The following is a 16,806-nucleotide window of genomic DNA, read 5'->3' on the forward strand; positions in this document are numbered from 1 at the left end:
TTTACCATAAAAACATCTAGTTTGCATAACAATTATATAGTGGAAATACAACTGGCATAAACAAATCTGGAAACAAACACAGCTCACTCTTAACTGGGATGTTTCATAGAAGAAATGGAGAGTTATGGCTAATCTGGTAGGTAGTTACGTGGAAATCTGATTAAGCTTTTCTTAATAGCTGGACTACAGTGTGAAAGGTGACAATATAAGGATTAGGTACGTGAGCAGCTCATAGGAGAGAAAGGACTACTCTGGGTAGTCAAGAATGGTATCCCTGAAGTGTCTGAGATGTGAACTAATACTTTAACTTTACAAATCTGTACAAATCAAAGCAATTCAAAACCCATCTAAATTTTAATTTAAGCAACCTGTCCTCCCCTTATAAAACTTACCAGTCATAATTATTTAACACAGAGTGATATATTCTATACCAAAGTCATTTCCACATTGGATGCCCTTGACAAAAATGAAAACTCTAAATGAAAGGAATTAACATTTGTTGATAAGCACTTACGTTATAGATACTCTGAGTCGCCATCAACATGTCTTGCTAGTGACCATATATAGAAATAAATACATTAAACATGGGCAAGTGTTTTAAATTTTATTGGTACTGCTCAGCTAATTGTCACAAAAACTACAGCCATATTAAAATACTATTAAAATATACTTTGGGCTAAAAATAAAGTGGCAGGTTACTCTACCTTTTTTTTTTTTTTTTGAGATAGGGTCTACTCTGACACCCAGGCTGGAGTATAGTGGTATGATCATGGCTCACTGCAGCCTCGCCCTCCTGGGATCCCACTTCCCGAGTAGTTGGGACTACAGGCGAGTGTTGATTTTTTGTTCTTTTGTAGAGACAGGGTCTAAGTTGCCCAGGCTGGTGATCCTCACGCTTCAGCCTCCCAAAGTGCTGGGATTGCAGATGTGAGCCACCACACCTGGCCTGCTACTCTAATTAGTAGAATAATCTGATAGATTATTTTATTTTTATTTTTTTATTTTTTTGAGATGGAGTCTTGCTCTGTCGCCCAGGCTGGAGTGTAGTGGCTCACTGCAACCTCGGCCTCTGGGGTTTCAAGCGATTCTCCTGCCTCAGCCTCCTGAGTAGCTGGGATTACAGGCATGCGCCACCACGCCCGGCTATTTTTGTATTTTTAGTAGAGACGGGGTTTCACCGTGTTGGTCAGGCTGGTCTCGATGTCCCGACCTCGTGATCTGCCCGGGTCAGCCTCCCAAAGTGCTGGGATTACAGGCTTGAGCCACTTCACCCAGCCTATTTTATTTTTTAATAGAGATGAAGTCTCACTGTGTTGCCAAGGCTGATCTCAAACTCGTGGGCATAAGCAATCCTCTCATCTTGGCCTCCCAAAGGGATTACAGGCATGAACCACCACCACAGCTCCCAGACTCTTTATTAAAACAGTACAAAGAAATGGCATAATTTGACAGTTTCATATGAACTATTACCATGAAAACTATAAATAAGGATACACAGTTAAGTATCATGTTACGACAGCTCGACAATTTTTCATTATTTGTTTCTCAGGCAGTGTATATCAACAAAATAAAGTATTTTTATAAATAATAAAAATTATGTATTTTCTATTGGTATCAAACCTTATCTTTTCCTGTAAGAGCACTAATACAACTTCTATGTCCTTTTTAATTTGGAGAGCCCTGAGACCTAGCAAGATGGCTAGGTTTCCAACTGCACATTTACTTTGATGTAACTACTAAGTAATTCAAATTTAATAAATGTGGTCATATTTAAATTAAGACATTTGTCATGACAACAAAATTAACCTTATTCTCAAACAGTATACTTATGAAATTAAATACCTACTCTTAAAGAAACATATCCAAAGGTAACATAAAGTAAAAAAAAAGAGCTTTAAACATACAAAATACACTGTGAGAAAAATCAGATGGTATATCAAAATGCAGTAATGGGTTCTGACACATTATAGTTTGTTATAAAACTGTCAAACCAATATTAGGGAAATTAAAAATTTTAATCCTAGTATATACCATCATTTAACTAAGATAACCAGCCAATTCAGTAGATTTTATAATTTTCCCAATGAAGTCCTGTGCCTGCTCTCTCATGTCTACCTTACTCTAACACATCACTTACTCATTTTTATTTTTCATAATGACAAAATCCATTTATATCTTGCTTTTCAACTTGAAAATAAGTGAGTTTAATAATCACCACGTTACTAACCAGTTAAACTTGAGCAACTGAATACATTTCTCTAGATTTCATTTGTTCTTTTCTAATCTGTAAATTGTCAGATTAACCCGGATAACAGCAATTTCCCTTGATAATCTGAAAGAATATTCATCCCCATATAATAAGACCACTATTAAAAAGGTAAAGATTTATTTCAATAAGAATTTGTAGCATACCCCACTAAGTTAATGGCAAATAATTTAATGTGTGCTGAGACTTAATATGCTCTCTTCTCAAAAAAGGAACATACTATTTTCTAAAATAGGTGAGGGTCTCTAAAGTTAACATTCTGCCTGTTAACATTAACATCTGAATATTACCAAATACTTCTTAAAATGAAACAGGATCTCCATCTAGTGGCCAGTGGGGTAACTCCATACTATACAGGGGCTAGAGAAAAAATGATTCTGGCCTACAAAACGCAACTTTCAGAATACCATTTCTTATGAAAAGTGGAAGTGAAAATGTTGAGAAAGAAATTAAAATGAACAAATAATATATTTTCCTATCTAGAACACTAACAGATGTCTTTATTTTAGTAAGCAATAAGAAACAAATTATTAAAGCATCAAACTTACTATTTTGAGTAACTGGAACCATAATGTTAACCTTTGATAAATCTGATTAATTTAGCCTAAATATGAAGATTTATGTTTCTGCTGTAATGCCACCAAACGCTTTTTTTTAAAGTCTCCATTCATTTACAGGCTGGGTGGTGGCTCATGCCTGTCTGTAATCCCAGCACTTTGGGAGGCCGAGGTGAGTGGATCACTTGAGGTCAGGAGTTCGAGACCGGCCTGGCCAACGTGGTGAAACCCTGTCTTTACTAAAAATACAAAAAAAATTAGCAGGGTGGGTGGCGGGTGCCTGTAGTCCCAGCTACTCGGGTGGCTGAGGCATGAGAACTGCTTGAACCCGAGAGGCGGAGGTTGCTGTGAGCCAAGATCGTATCACTGCACTCCAGCCTGGGCGACAGAATGAGACTCTGTCTCAAAAATAAAATAAAAAAATAAGTCTCCATTCATTTACGTATCTAAATTTTCCTCTCCACCCATTTTAAGATCTACAAAAAGAGGTCAAAATAGTAGGAAAACTACTGTTAAGTCACAAAAATCTTATGCTAGAAACAGTGAATTCAAAAAGATGAAATACCAGGAATTTATCTTTTTTTTTTTTTTTTTTTTTTTTTGAGACAGAGTTTCACTCTTGTCACCCAGGCTGGAGTGCAGTGGTGCCATCTCGGCTCACCGCAACCTCCGCCTCCTGGGTTCAAGCGATTCTCCTGCCTCAGCCTCCCAAGTAGCTGGGATTACAGGCATGTGCCACCACACCTGGCTATTTTTTTTTTTTTTTTTTTTTTAGTAGAGATGGGGTTTCTCCACGTTGGTCAGGCTGGTCTCGAATTCCCAACCTCAGGTGATCCACCTGCCTCGGCCTCCCAAAGTGCTGGGATTACAGGTGTCAGCCACCGTGCCTGGCCAGGAATTTATCTTAAGAATATTAAACGTATAAAGCTCTGGATACATGTTCCCAAAAGCATCTAATAATTTTAAATTTTACAAATTAAAGTAACAATCTGAAAGTAAATTGTTTAAATAACGGCATAGCCATTATTATGCAAGTAAAAAGTTCTTAGGCGATTATTTAATGACTAAATACAATATACTTAATGATTAAATCACTAAATATAATCAGTGCCTACCTCTGGAGAATAGGATCGGTGTCTCAGTTACAGAATTGTGACAAGTTAGTAATGGAAAAAAGGTTGTCCTTTCCCCTAAGGAGCTTATATGCTCCCTCTATTCTGGTAATAATTTTACAACTAACAATATTCTCTTTTTACCTTTGATGCAAAGATGTTCAGAACTAAAACTGAAGATCAATTTTATGTGCAATTATTGTTGATCCTTATGGTCAGCTTAGAATTATCATTTAATATGTTCAGGCCAGTTTTTAAACTTCTATTGAAATAAAACTGACTTAGCTAACCAGCTACATAGTAAACTCATTAATATGAGAACTTGAAGGTTTTATTAAAATGAGGAGCAGACTCTGGTATTCATCTCAATCTTTAACAGTCATTAAACATTAAAGTTTAAAGATTACAAAGTATCTAATGTATACCTGTAGCCAAAAAATAAGGGCAAAAAGGGTGTGGGACAGTAATAAGAAACCACAATTGACATTTAAAATTAATGGCAGACCAATCTCTGCACTGAAAGGAAGGCATAAACTAGTGTGTTCCTATATTTTCTTGTCTTGCTCACCAATCATTTAAAAACATGTTATAGAAAGAAAATGTGCATTATTTTACTAAAGTTCTCAGAAAAGGCTATTATGTTAGGCCTGCGTTTTTTTATATCATCTGCTAGCAATACAAGCAAATCATCCCTTGAATACAATGTCTCAGGCAAAATTATGAGGACTACTCTCACACTTACAAACCAATCTGTAGAATATTCTATAAAATAAATGGTTATATTCTGTAAAAATATCAGTATTATGAAAGATAAAGATAGGCTAGGAACTCTTCCAGATTACAGAAGAAAAGGACATGACAACTAAATGTAGTAAAAAATGGTGGAGTGGATCCTATCACATTACCTCAACTCCCACATTGCCGAAAATAATACTATATACGCAAATGAAAAAATTGGAAAATAAACTTTAGACTAATTTTCCAAAATAGAAATTTTACTAAGTCTAAGGAAGACTCTGGATAGATAATTTGTTCAGGTTTTTAAATGCCACTTAAGGCAGGGTGTGTTGGCTCAGGTCTCTAACTCCAGCACTTTTGGAGGCCAAGGTGGGCAGATCACATGGGGCCAGGATTTGAGACCAGCCTGGCTAACATGGTGAAACCCCATCTCCACCAAAAATACAAAAATTAGCCAGGCATGCTGCTGTATGTCTGTAATCCCACCTACTCAGGAGGCTGAGGCAGGAGAATTGCTTGAACCTGAGAGGTGGAGGTTGCAGTAAGCCAAGATCGTGCCACTGCATTCCAGCATGTGTGACAGAGGGAAACCCTGTCTCAAATAAATAAATAGTAGCCACTTAAAAAATTATTACTATTCTAACCAAAACTGATAACTAATTATATATTTATATATTTATATTTATGTTTACTTAATTATATATGTATTTATATACTTATATTAAGCTGTGTTTTCCTGAAAACAATCCATATTTAATATCATTTAGGAGGCATGCTACCGTTTAACCTACTGACTATAAGTTACATCATTTTATCTTAATATAAGGTATTATCTCAAAATAAGTATTTGTTACCACATCCAAATATATCAATTAGAATTAACCACTGGACAAGTTACCAAATTCAAGAACATCTAAAGCCTGATGAAAGAAATTTCTTTTTTCCAGGAAAATAATAAATCATAAAAGAAAGGTCAAACTTCGATCTGTCACATTAAATTTCTAAAACAGTTCCAAGATATAATATCTAAGTCTCTGCAATTCCATACATTTACCAAAAATCAGTTTAACATACACACCTTCCCAGGAAGTGCACTTACATGAACAGCAATTACTGTAAATATTATGTAAATAATCCTGGATTTCCTTTTTGACAATGAACCATAAAGATAAAAGCTCAGCGTTATAAGAGAGTCAATTTCAGACCAAAACAGAAATTTAAAATTTTTGGTAGGTCATATCTTCACAGTATAAGGATTAAGAAAATAATACTTTAATAATAGAGAAGTGAGATAAAAAGAAACCTATCGCACCCTATTCAATTGTTCTATATAATCTAAAATTAAAATGTATAGTCTCAAACATTTTAATAAAAAAAAATTATGCATTTGACATCTACTTTTTAAAAAAGACCAGTCTGATGTATCAAACAGGTCAATCTAAACAAACAAAAAAATCAATCTAATACTTCCATGAAGGAGTCTGAGACAGACTGGGAAATAGCGTATTTTTAAAGGACAACAATCTTCCTGATACTGGGGAATATGGGCAATAATCCCTTCAAATACTAATATTTTTACCAGACATCCAACTGTGTCACTTAGCTGCTACCAACCACAAAATAGACTACCAAGATTCATTTCCATTGTTTCCCTTATCTATTCTTCCTTAATAAATTAATGAAATATACATGTTAATTTTCATAAGAAGATAAAGACAGAGATAAGAATATGAGTAAAACAGAGTTGAAACAATAAATAATAAAGGTTTTGGCTGAAAGAAATAGATGTTAACTGCTTGTTTCTCTTGGAAATATCTATACATTTCTGAACATGTAACTTTCTATTCTTAGGAAAAGAACACATTTCTTAGATAATTCCATAACCAAGGAAACAATAAACTATATTATTCAATCAATAATCAGTTGTATACTGGCAAAACAAGTAGCTACAGTACTTTTATTATTGAATTTTAAGAAATTAATCATCATCTTATCAAGTACCTATGGACTTGATTTATGTATCTGCCTTTCTTCAAAAATAACTGTTGTCTGCAATAGTGTTTGACAAAAATATTTAAAATCCATAGAAGTTTGACCATATTCAGATCAGAATGATGTCATGAAGTTGTTAGCCTTTGTCCTATCATTTTCAGTTACAGATGATTAAAAGGAAAAAAAGTTTACTTTCACCTTTCACAGATAAAGACAAAGGAATAATGAAACTTTTATTATTCTGTGTTCTATGGTAAGTGATGACAAAGTATCAAATTAAGGGCACCAAAAACCAACTAAATATTTCCAGAATACTTTTTAGGAAATAAATCCATCAACTATTTCAACTGAAACTTACTATTAGACAATGATAAAATAAGCAAACAAAATTATTCATCCACAGACACATTTACAGGGATTATTTACCTGAATCATTTCGCAGATAAGATGACATGGCTGGGATGAGGCAGGACTGACTGAGAAGCTCGAGAAGTACAGAAGGAAGGGCATTACTGTTCTGCCCTCTAGTCTCATGAGATGACTGAGCTTCTCCATTTACCGCACTACTGACGGGATTTATGTAACTGGCAAGAACCTAAAAATTGTTGAAATTAATTTGGATTTCAGTTTCACATACTTCAAAAGTTTTTATTGTAAGTTAGAAATTCAATCTGAATACTAAGAGTACATATTTTCTACTTAATCAGTATCTTATACTATGTTTTAAAATAATTATTTGTTTAAATTTTCAAAAGAGAAGGATCTGTTTTGTCTGAGAGTGTTGCTTACAAAGGATGGTACACTACATATGACTAGACATATAAAAGCAATACAACTACGAACATAAAAAATGTAGTAGCAACTCTGTATTATTTACATATTTTATTGAATAGACTCAATTCACAGTTTGAGGGTAACAAAATCTTAGAACTTTATACTAGAAGGAGCATTCTAGAGTTGCAGAAGACACATTCAAAGCATTGACCAACTTCAATTAGCTGATGCAGGAAGCAAAGCTAACCTTTTCATTATTTCCCCTATACATTTCTGTGGTATAAAGACTTTCTATTCTTGTCCAACTTGCCTGAATCTAGAAAAGTTATTTATTTATCTATTCATTTTTTTGAGACGGAGTTTCACTCTTATCGCCCAGGCTGGAGTGCAATGGTGCAATCTTGGCTCGCTGCGACCTCTGCCTCCCGGGTTTAAGTGATTCTCCTGCCTCAGCCTCCTGAGTAGCTGGGATTACAGGCATGTGCCACCAAGCCCAGCTAATCTTTCTATTTATTAGTAGAGGCAGGGTTTCACCATGTTTGCCAGGCTGGTCTCAAAACTCCTGACCTCAGGTGATACACCCACCTCAGCCTCTCAAAGTGCTGGGATTACAGGCATGAGCCACCGCGCCCGGCTGAAAAGTTATTTTAAAAAATGTAAGCAACCGTGAACCTGGGAGGTTAAGGTTGCAGTGAGCTGAGATCACGCCATTGCACTCCAGCCTGGGCCACAGAGTGAACTCCGTCTCAAAAAAAAAAAAAAAAAAGTAAGCAACCAAAATGCATATAAATAAATAACACTTACAAAAAAAAAAAGTCCAGATACAACACATTAAACAAGAAAATGCCTGTAGGAAGATGCATCTTCCAGCTACTGGATAATTTCATCCCTGCCACTTTCCTCTCAGTGAAGAAGCTAGTTGAGAGGGAAGAAATACAGAGTCACAAGTAAGCAAGAACAATCTTTATCCAGTGGTATCTTAGAATGCACTGGGAAGAAGGACCACAAGTGGGCATAAACATAGCTGAGGAAAGTTGGATTAGTTATCAATATTTTAAAATAATAAATACAAAAAAAAGCCATTATCATGAACAATATCAAGTTTACAAATATACCTGCAGAAGGCAGGTAACATGTTCCTCTTCCAGCCTTTGCTTAGTTAAGGCTTGTTCCACATCCCACCCAGAAGCTGTAGAGCCTGTTCCAAAGCCAGTCCCTTTGGCCCAATATAACTGTTGTTCTTCTGTTGATGTAGGGTTATGAGAGCTTGACACCTGTGGCTTAAAATAACAAAAAATGAAAATCCATTACAATTTGTTTTTGCTTATCTTCAAAAATATTTATCACTGGGAAAGTAAAATGATGAAGCTACTATGGAAAACAGTTTGGTGGCTGCTCAAAAAAATTGAACACAGATTTTCTGTATGACCCAGCAATTCTACTTCTAGTATTAAAACAGATAAAAACTGGTGCTGAAATAGACACACACGTTTACAGCAGCACCATTTAAAACAAAAGATGAAAATAGCCTAGATGCCAACTGATGAATGGATCAACAAACAGGATATTTATTGAGCCATAAGAAGAAATGAAGTACTGATATACACTACACGAATAAACCTAGAAAACATTATACTAAATGAAAGAAGACAGACGCAAGGAACAACACATTACATGATTCAATTTATATGTAATATCCAAAATAGGTAAATGCATGGAGACAGAATGCAGACTGGTAATTGCCAGGGGCTGGGGGAAGGGGTAAATGGAGAGAAACTGCTTATATTTAAGAATGAATGAATCAATAAACACATAAATAAATACAAATTTTCAAATATTTATCAAGAAAAGAAGGGATAAACCACCCTAGAGCCTAAAAAGTCAATGACTCAAAATTGAATTGAGAAAACAGTGAAAAGAATACAGATATGAGCAGATCTTTCTAGGATAAATATAGCAAAAGGGTATCTCAGCTATTCCTGACCCTTTGCATGTTTATATACATTTTATAATTGGCTTGTAAACTTCCTCCAAAATGAATCTGGAATTGTATCAAACTTAAGGATTGATCTGGGAAGAAATAATATTATTGCACTATCATATCTAACCCACTGAAGATATACATGAGCACAGACAGATTCACCTGCCTCAGCCTCCCAAGTAGCTAGGAATATAGGTGTGAGCCACCAGGCCCGGCTAATTTTTGTAATTTTAATAGAGATAGAGTTTCACTATGCTGGCCAGGGTGGTGTCGAAATTCTGACCTTAAGTGATCTGCCTGCCTCCACGTCCCAAAGTGCTGGGATTACAAACATGAGCTACCATGCCCAGTCAAAAATTTCATAAAGAGGTATTATACATATTTTTCAGATTTACTCTTAGATATTTTCTATTTTTGGTACTATTCTAAAATATATCTTTATAAAGCTCATTTTATGTCTGTTGCTAGTATGTAGAAATTAACTAATTTTTATAGACTGACCCCATGATGTATTATTAATAAACTCACTTATGCCATTAATTATTTTGGTTTTTTTTTTTCTTTTTGAGACACAGTTTCAGTCTTGTCGCCCAGTCTGGAGTGCAATGGCACAATCTTGGCTCACTGCAACTTCCGCCTCCTGGGTTCAAGTGATTCTCTTGCCTCAGCCTCCCAAGTAGCTGGGATTACAGGCACATGCCACCATGTCCAGCAAATTTTTGCATTTTTAGTAGAGACAGGGTTTCAGCATGTTAGCCAGGCTAGTCTCGAACTCCTGACCTCAGGCTATCCACCCACCTCAACCTCCCAAAGTGCTGGGATTACAGGCGTGAGCCACCTCACCCAGCCTATTCTGGTATGTTCTACAATACAATTAAATCATATTGAAATAATGAGGAATTTTTTTCTTTCTTTCTTGAATTTCCTGTCTTACTGCACTGGCTAGATCCCCACCCACAACCCCCATTCTATAGTATTATTCTTAAAAGCTCAAAAAGGAAAGGAAGAAGGATCACAGTATAAATTCAGTGTATTTTGGTAAATGGGAAAGCTTATTAAGCGCTTAAATCTTTTCTGCTTTTCAAGTAGATAGGTTTCTTTTTGGTTTACTGAAGAAGACTAATAGAGAAAACAATTAATTTACAATTTCTGTTTTAAATATCCTTTTAGATGTGAAAATGGAACACCCAAGTCTCTGAAAGATTAATTCAGAAAAAAACTTTATTCTGTACTCCCTAATTAAATCTAGTTTTTTTAATAACTGAAATAATTAAAAGTGAACCTACCTCAGTTTGATTCACGCTAGAGTTTGGAACTCGTGGGGCATGGTGGCTCAAAGCAGAGAGACAGACAAGAATGAGGTGTAAGGCTCCAATTTCCAATGCCATCCGCCTTAGAAGTACACCATCATCAGTTGTCAAAGGTGTAGTGCTAAACAAGCTACGAAGGACGTGGAAAGGAAGGGTTGGAAGCACATTGGCTGATGGAGATTGAAGAATATGACCTAGATTGAAGAAAGAAGAGGACTCAAGATTAAAAACAGTTAAAAACACATAAGAAGTTACATACAGGGTCATAAATTAATAATGACACTGTAATACAAAAGTATATCACTAAATTATTTAGCAAACCAAATACCACAAATACAACAGTAATATCTTAAAATTTAATAACGAATAAGTATCAGGAAAAACTCTGTCAGACATGGTATACATAAACCTCAAAAAAATGGAAACATATGTATGATCATAGCTATAGATTATGTCAAAATTATTACAAACTAGAATTTAAACTAAAACCTGAACAATAGAAAAGAAGCATTAGTAGTATCCTACAACAGTAAGAAAGTAACTGCTTTTCTTGGGAGTAGCTTTAACCATGAACAGATAATGAACAAGTAAAACTATTTTTTTCCCAACAGTGTTCTACTGTGTTCTAGCCAGGAAGGGGTATTAAATGCAAAGAAAGCAATGCTACATGGATGGTACACGAGACAATTATTAGAGAGAGAGATATCATAACTATCCTTTTTAATAAAAATTCATTGTATATGCACTAAAAATAGTGTGAAATTACAGAAAGGCATTTTTTTTTTCCTTTTCTGTTTAGGGTTACACCTACTTTAACACTCTGTGGTAACAGTGTTGAAATACCATGGTTCTTATTACACATTCTATGTCTGTATCAAAATATCATATGTATAACATAAATATGTACAACTACTAAGTATCAATAAAAAATATGGTTCTTACCCCTCTATCTACTTAAAAAAAAATCAGATCAAGTAATTAGAAATTCCTGACCTACTAAAATAAATACAGTTGACACCTGAATAACACAGGTTTAAACTACATGGGCCCACTTATATGCCAACATTTATGAGGGATTTTTGTTGTTAGGAAAATATAAAGGAAAAAATATTTACTTTGAATATTTGATAGCTTCAGAGTTTTGAGATCTACACATAAATTCATATAGTTTTATTAGATTAAATATACTTTGTAGTACAGAACTTAACAGTTTATTCTTTCTAAATGGCATGTGAAAGAAATCGACCCTAATCAAAACCATGTGATTTTAAAATAACATAAGGAATATTAATTTTCTAATAAATATTAATAGAATAAATAGTAAGTGAAAATGCAAAAAAAAAAAAAAAAAAGAAGAAAGAAAAAAGAAAATGCAGACGTCACCCAAATGAAAATCTACTTGTGAGGCTATCCTGTAATTCTTCAGTTTTTCTATTAAATAACAATGCCAACCCAATGGAAACAATCATCACAGCTTTCTCTTATTATTCTATGTTATCATTAATACATATTATGGCATCATTTTCCTAATTCTGTTCTCTTTAATCTAAATATTGCTACCAGATTCATTTTCTGAAAAAAACTATATTCAACACATCACTAATCTTAACACATTTTAATAAACCTTTATTGCTATTCAAAATAAAATCTAAAGTTTTTAGTACATTTTTTCCATGATCTGTTACCAATATTAGCTTTTAAAATGCTCACAATGCTCCCTTTTGTGCAAATTTTCAGCTGCTAACTTATCCCCTCTCATACATTTTAACCTCAAAACACTGCTCTTTCCATTTATTTTCTGAGATAACTCATCCCAACCTAAATCTAATCTGTCCTTCAAGGCCCCACTAAAAACTACCATGCCACTTCACTCACATTGCTGAGTAGTAAAGAAATAATCTCACATGTGTGTTTCTCCATAATACTGCACTCAAGAGTACTGAAGGGATTTTATAACTTGCTAAGTATACATGTTTATGTACATCCCTTGTTTCTATTACTGGAGAACATTAGCTACTTGGGGGTAGCTCTAAATAACTGCTTCGTGTTTACATCCCTCCAGTGATGCCCAACAGTTTTGTCAGCACAAGGAAAATAATTTTTGAATGAATACAGAGATGAAAATGAAGATTCTTTAGGATTTATTATGTATAACTAATACTGGAAGTGAGCTACCACTTACAAATCATCTAACAGCTTAACTCTGAAGGAAATAAATGATGAATAATAGGCAATGATCTGGATACCTTTACACAACCTATTCACATATGTGTTGATAAATTTAATACTAAACACTTACTTCCTTCTCCATCATCAGTCACTCCCAATACCAATCGAAGAAGGCACTGGGCATGTTTTCTCTCTTTCAGTAGCACTTCCGCATAGCCCGGAAGACGAAGAAATAATCCAAAAGCAGCCAAAGAATGGGCAGGTATGGGAGACATGGTCTGTACTGCTGACTTGATAGGTGGAGGTTCAGCCGCAACAGTTTCTGGTGCTTCATAAACTAACTCCCCTGACTGTTCAATGGTCACCCATTCAAACTGATCGCTATCCTTCGGCTTTTCCTGAGTGGTAGATGTTACAACTGGAGCACTCACCTAAAGAAAAAGCAAAGTGTTTGCTTGGCCATTCACATTTTCAACATCAGATTCAAAGTAAAGACTTAACTTTAAATGATCTCTTTAAAATATAGGATTGTAAGGATTAATAAAGTTGCTTGCTTTAAAAAACAAGCTTCCAGCCGGGCGCAGTGGCTCACGCCTGTAATCCCAGCACTTTGGGAGGCTGAGGCAGGTGGATTACTTGAGGTCAGGAACTCGAGACCAGCCTGGCCAACACGGTGAAACACCGTCTCTACTAAAAATACAGAAATTAGCCAGGTGTGGTGGTGCACACCTGTAGTCCCAGCTACTCAGGAGGCTGAGGCAGGAGAAACACTTGAACCCAGGAGGTGGAAGGCACAGTGAGCCAAGATCACACCACCGCACTCCAGCCTGGGCAACAAAACTATCTCAAAAAAATAAAAATAAAAACAAGCTTCCAAACATCAAGACGCACATGACAGCAGAAGTATGGCAGTGTCTGCCAAGTGTCTCTACATTAGTTATTAATTCCACCTTTATAATTAGTTAAGTATCTGTATGCAGATTCTTGAGACTATTTAAATATCTTATTTCTCACCAAACTTTTGATCAGTCTTAGCATTTTTATAATTGTGCCTGAAACAATTATTACTAAAGTGGTTAAGAAAAGGAGAACTTTCTAATTCTGTCATTCTTTCTACATTTATTAGTTGGCACCAAGCTATAAGGAAAAATATTCCCTTCTTATCCATTAATTTTTATCAGTATAGATTCTAACTTTATTACACAGGTATACTGTTACTATCATTATTAATTTTGATGCCTGAGGGGAATAAGATTTGGTCTCTGAGACCCCATTAAAGCAGGATCCTACTTCCTTATAACTTGTCCCCCATCGTTCTTTGAGCACTTCCTTGCTTTCTAGCACAGCAAAACATTCTAGGCTCATGTTCTACCTACTCTTCCTCAGTACTAGAATTTCTCCAAGGAGCCCTGATTTCCTTTAGTAGAAAAATTTTTAAATGACAATATGGGAGATATATATGCATATATCACTAGGGGGAGTCTGCTTCTGGGTCCTATCAGCAAACATACCTAGAAAATACATGTATGTATACATGCGTAAATATATATATATATAGACATAATTTCTAGCATGTATTCTTCAAAACTGTCAAGGCCATCAAGGCCATGAAAGATAAATAAAGATAGCAGAATTGTTACATATGGAAGACTACAAGACAACAAAATGTAATATATGATCCTGAACTACCAGTATCCTCAAACCACGCAAAAGAAAATTGATTTCTTTTTCTTTGGCCCTAAAGAACATTAGAAGGACAGGCAAAAGCTGAATAAGATTTGCAGTTTATATACAGAGTCAGTGTGAACTTCTGATTTGTATAACTGTATATGGTTATCCAAGAGAAGTTTTCTGAACTTAGGAATAAAGGAGCATCATGTCTATAATTTAATCTTAATAATTCAAAGAAAAACTCCAATTCTGAGCATGGTTGCCCTACAAACCTCTCATTGCATTTAGAAATACTCTACTTATCTTGCTTGGCCATGAATAATGCACTTCACTAAATACTAATTTGAAGTTCCACACTCAAATATATAATTAAATGAATAGTAAGCTAATCACAGTTATCTCACTATTCACTTCAAACATCAGGATGATTCCTAAGCTTCCTGTATGACTTTAGTAGACTGATAGGTAACTCTGTGGGGTGATTTTTAAATGAACGGTGAGGTAACTCTGTGATTAGTTCACTATTTCTTCCTTCTTTTACATATATATGTAGAAGTCTTAAGCTGATCTACAGCTTAGATCAGTCTTAAGTTGATCTACGGCTACACTGCATGCATCTGTACACTGAATAAAACAGGTGCAATTTTGATGCCAGCTTATTTTCACTACTGAAGCTTAGGACAGAATGACAATATGAAATAGCCTAATTGTAAGAACATAGGAATTTGAGGCACTTTTCACTTCTAAACCATTTTGAAACTCTTTATAGGCAAATTTTTAAAGATCCTCTATATTTATTATTTTATGCTGCACAAAAGATAGTTTCATATAAAAGTACCTATATAATAGAACATTGTTACAGAAGCAGAACTTTACCTCATCATAACTGTTTTCTTAAAGGACTATTTCTCATATGATGCCACAAAACAAAACAAATATAATGAAAGCAAAAAGACAGCAAAACCAAAGAGCTCTCAGTTTATAGCATTCAAATTCTTTAACAAGTGAAAGACCTTCAACTTCACGAAAATCAGAAGAGCAAATTAAAACCACTGTCATATATTTCCCATCACCCATTATACAGATACAAATTTTTAAGTCTTATATTAGATATGTATACAATTCTTCACAACTTTTTTCATTATAGCTAACAACTGGAAATAAAAATGCTAGTCAACATCAAGACTAATACACACAATAAGGTATAGTTAAATATACAGCAAGTATACTAGAGCTATACAAATGAGACCACCACAGGCTTAGGCATCAACGAAGATTAATTTGAAAATACAGGTTCAGCAAAAGCACCAAACAGTAGAATATAAACTGATATTTACATAAATGTCACAAGTATAACGATTCAAACAGAACTGTTTTAGGGTATTAATATTAAGTGGATTTAATTTTTTAAAGTATTATATTCACTTGTATTATTTCACATTTTGAAAGTCGAAACTGAAAAGTATATGAAAACATGCTTTTTGCTCAATTAACAACAAAGAAATTTTATTTCTGATATACTAGGATAAAACAGCTCAATTTCCCAAAGAAAAGACTCTAATAAGGATGTGCTCACTTTGAATAATGTCTAAAACACAAATAAATTATTTTAAATTAGATGAACAGGATATGATTTATATCACAGGCTTTTAGGAATTACGATATTCCAACCATGTGATGTCTTTAATTCTGATACTCATTATATGTCACAGCAAACTGAGAAGACATGATACTTTCTAAAGTAGTCAAATGCTCCAATTTAAGAACAAAAAATGAGTTTCAGTTTAAATTGGAGAAACATGGGATTAATGTGATTTCAAAATCATAACCATGGTACTTAAAAATGAAAACAGACTAAAAATTCTGTATGTTTGATTACAATTCTGCATAAGTGTATACATACAAACGTATACATGCACTTCTTCTACTGATTCTGGTTGTGTTTTTCAAGGAATTTATCCATTATATCTAAGTATCAAATATGTTGGCATAAAGTTGGTTATAATAGTACCTTATTTTATTCTATAGAAATTATAATAATGTGCTTGCTATCATTTGTGGATGTCCAATTTGTGTGGTTTTCCCTTTTTCTTGAAAATTTTTCATAGTTTTACTATGAATTTACATAGAATTACTATGAATTTCATCAATTTTACTAAAAGTCTCAAAAGACAAAATGTACGGCTTTCTTGTTTCTCTTTGATTTTTTTGTTTTATATTTAATTGATTCTGGCTC

General features: G+C 34.4%; 1 protein-coding gene across 46 annotated transcripts in view; it reads right to left on the reverse strand.

Moving 5' to 3' along the window:
- BIRC6 (baculoviral IAP repeat containing 6) overlaps positions 1-16,806 on the reverse strand; it is a 259,651-nt gene that overhangs the window by 62,225 nt on the left and 180,620 nt on the right. For all 46 annotated transcript variants that reach the window (XR_010149161.1, XR_010149162.1, XM_063789163.1 and 43 more), the window contains 4 exons: positions 13,030-13,330; positions 10,707-10,924; positions 8,555-8,719; positions 7,092-7,260 (listed from right to left, as the gene is read on the reverse strand). Coding sequence is in view for 44 of the 46 variants with exons in the window: in XM_063789163.1 (XP_063645233.1) it covers positions 7,092-7,260; positions 8,555-8,719; positions 10,707-10,924; positions 13,030-13,330 (853 nt within the window). In the remaining 2 variants the exon portion in view is untranslated. The remainder of the gene's footprint in view (positions 1-7,091; positions 7,261-8,554; positions 8,720-10,706; positions 10,925-13,029; positions 13,331-16,806) is intronic.

The sequence above is a fragment of the Pan troglodytes genome, chromosome 12 (assembly GCF_028858775.2).
Source record: "Pan troglodytes isolate AG18354 chromosome 12, NHGRI_mPanTro3-v2.0_pri, whole genome shotgun sequence".
NCBI lineage: Eukaryota > Metazoa > Chordata > Mammalia > Primates > Hominidae > Pan > Pan troglodytes.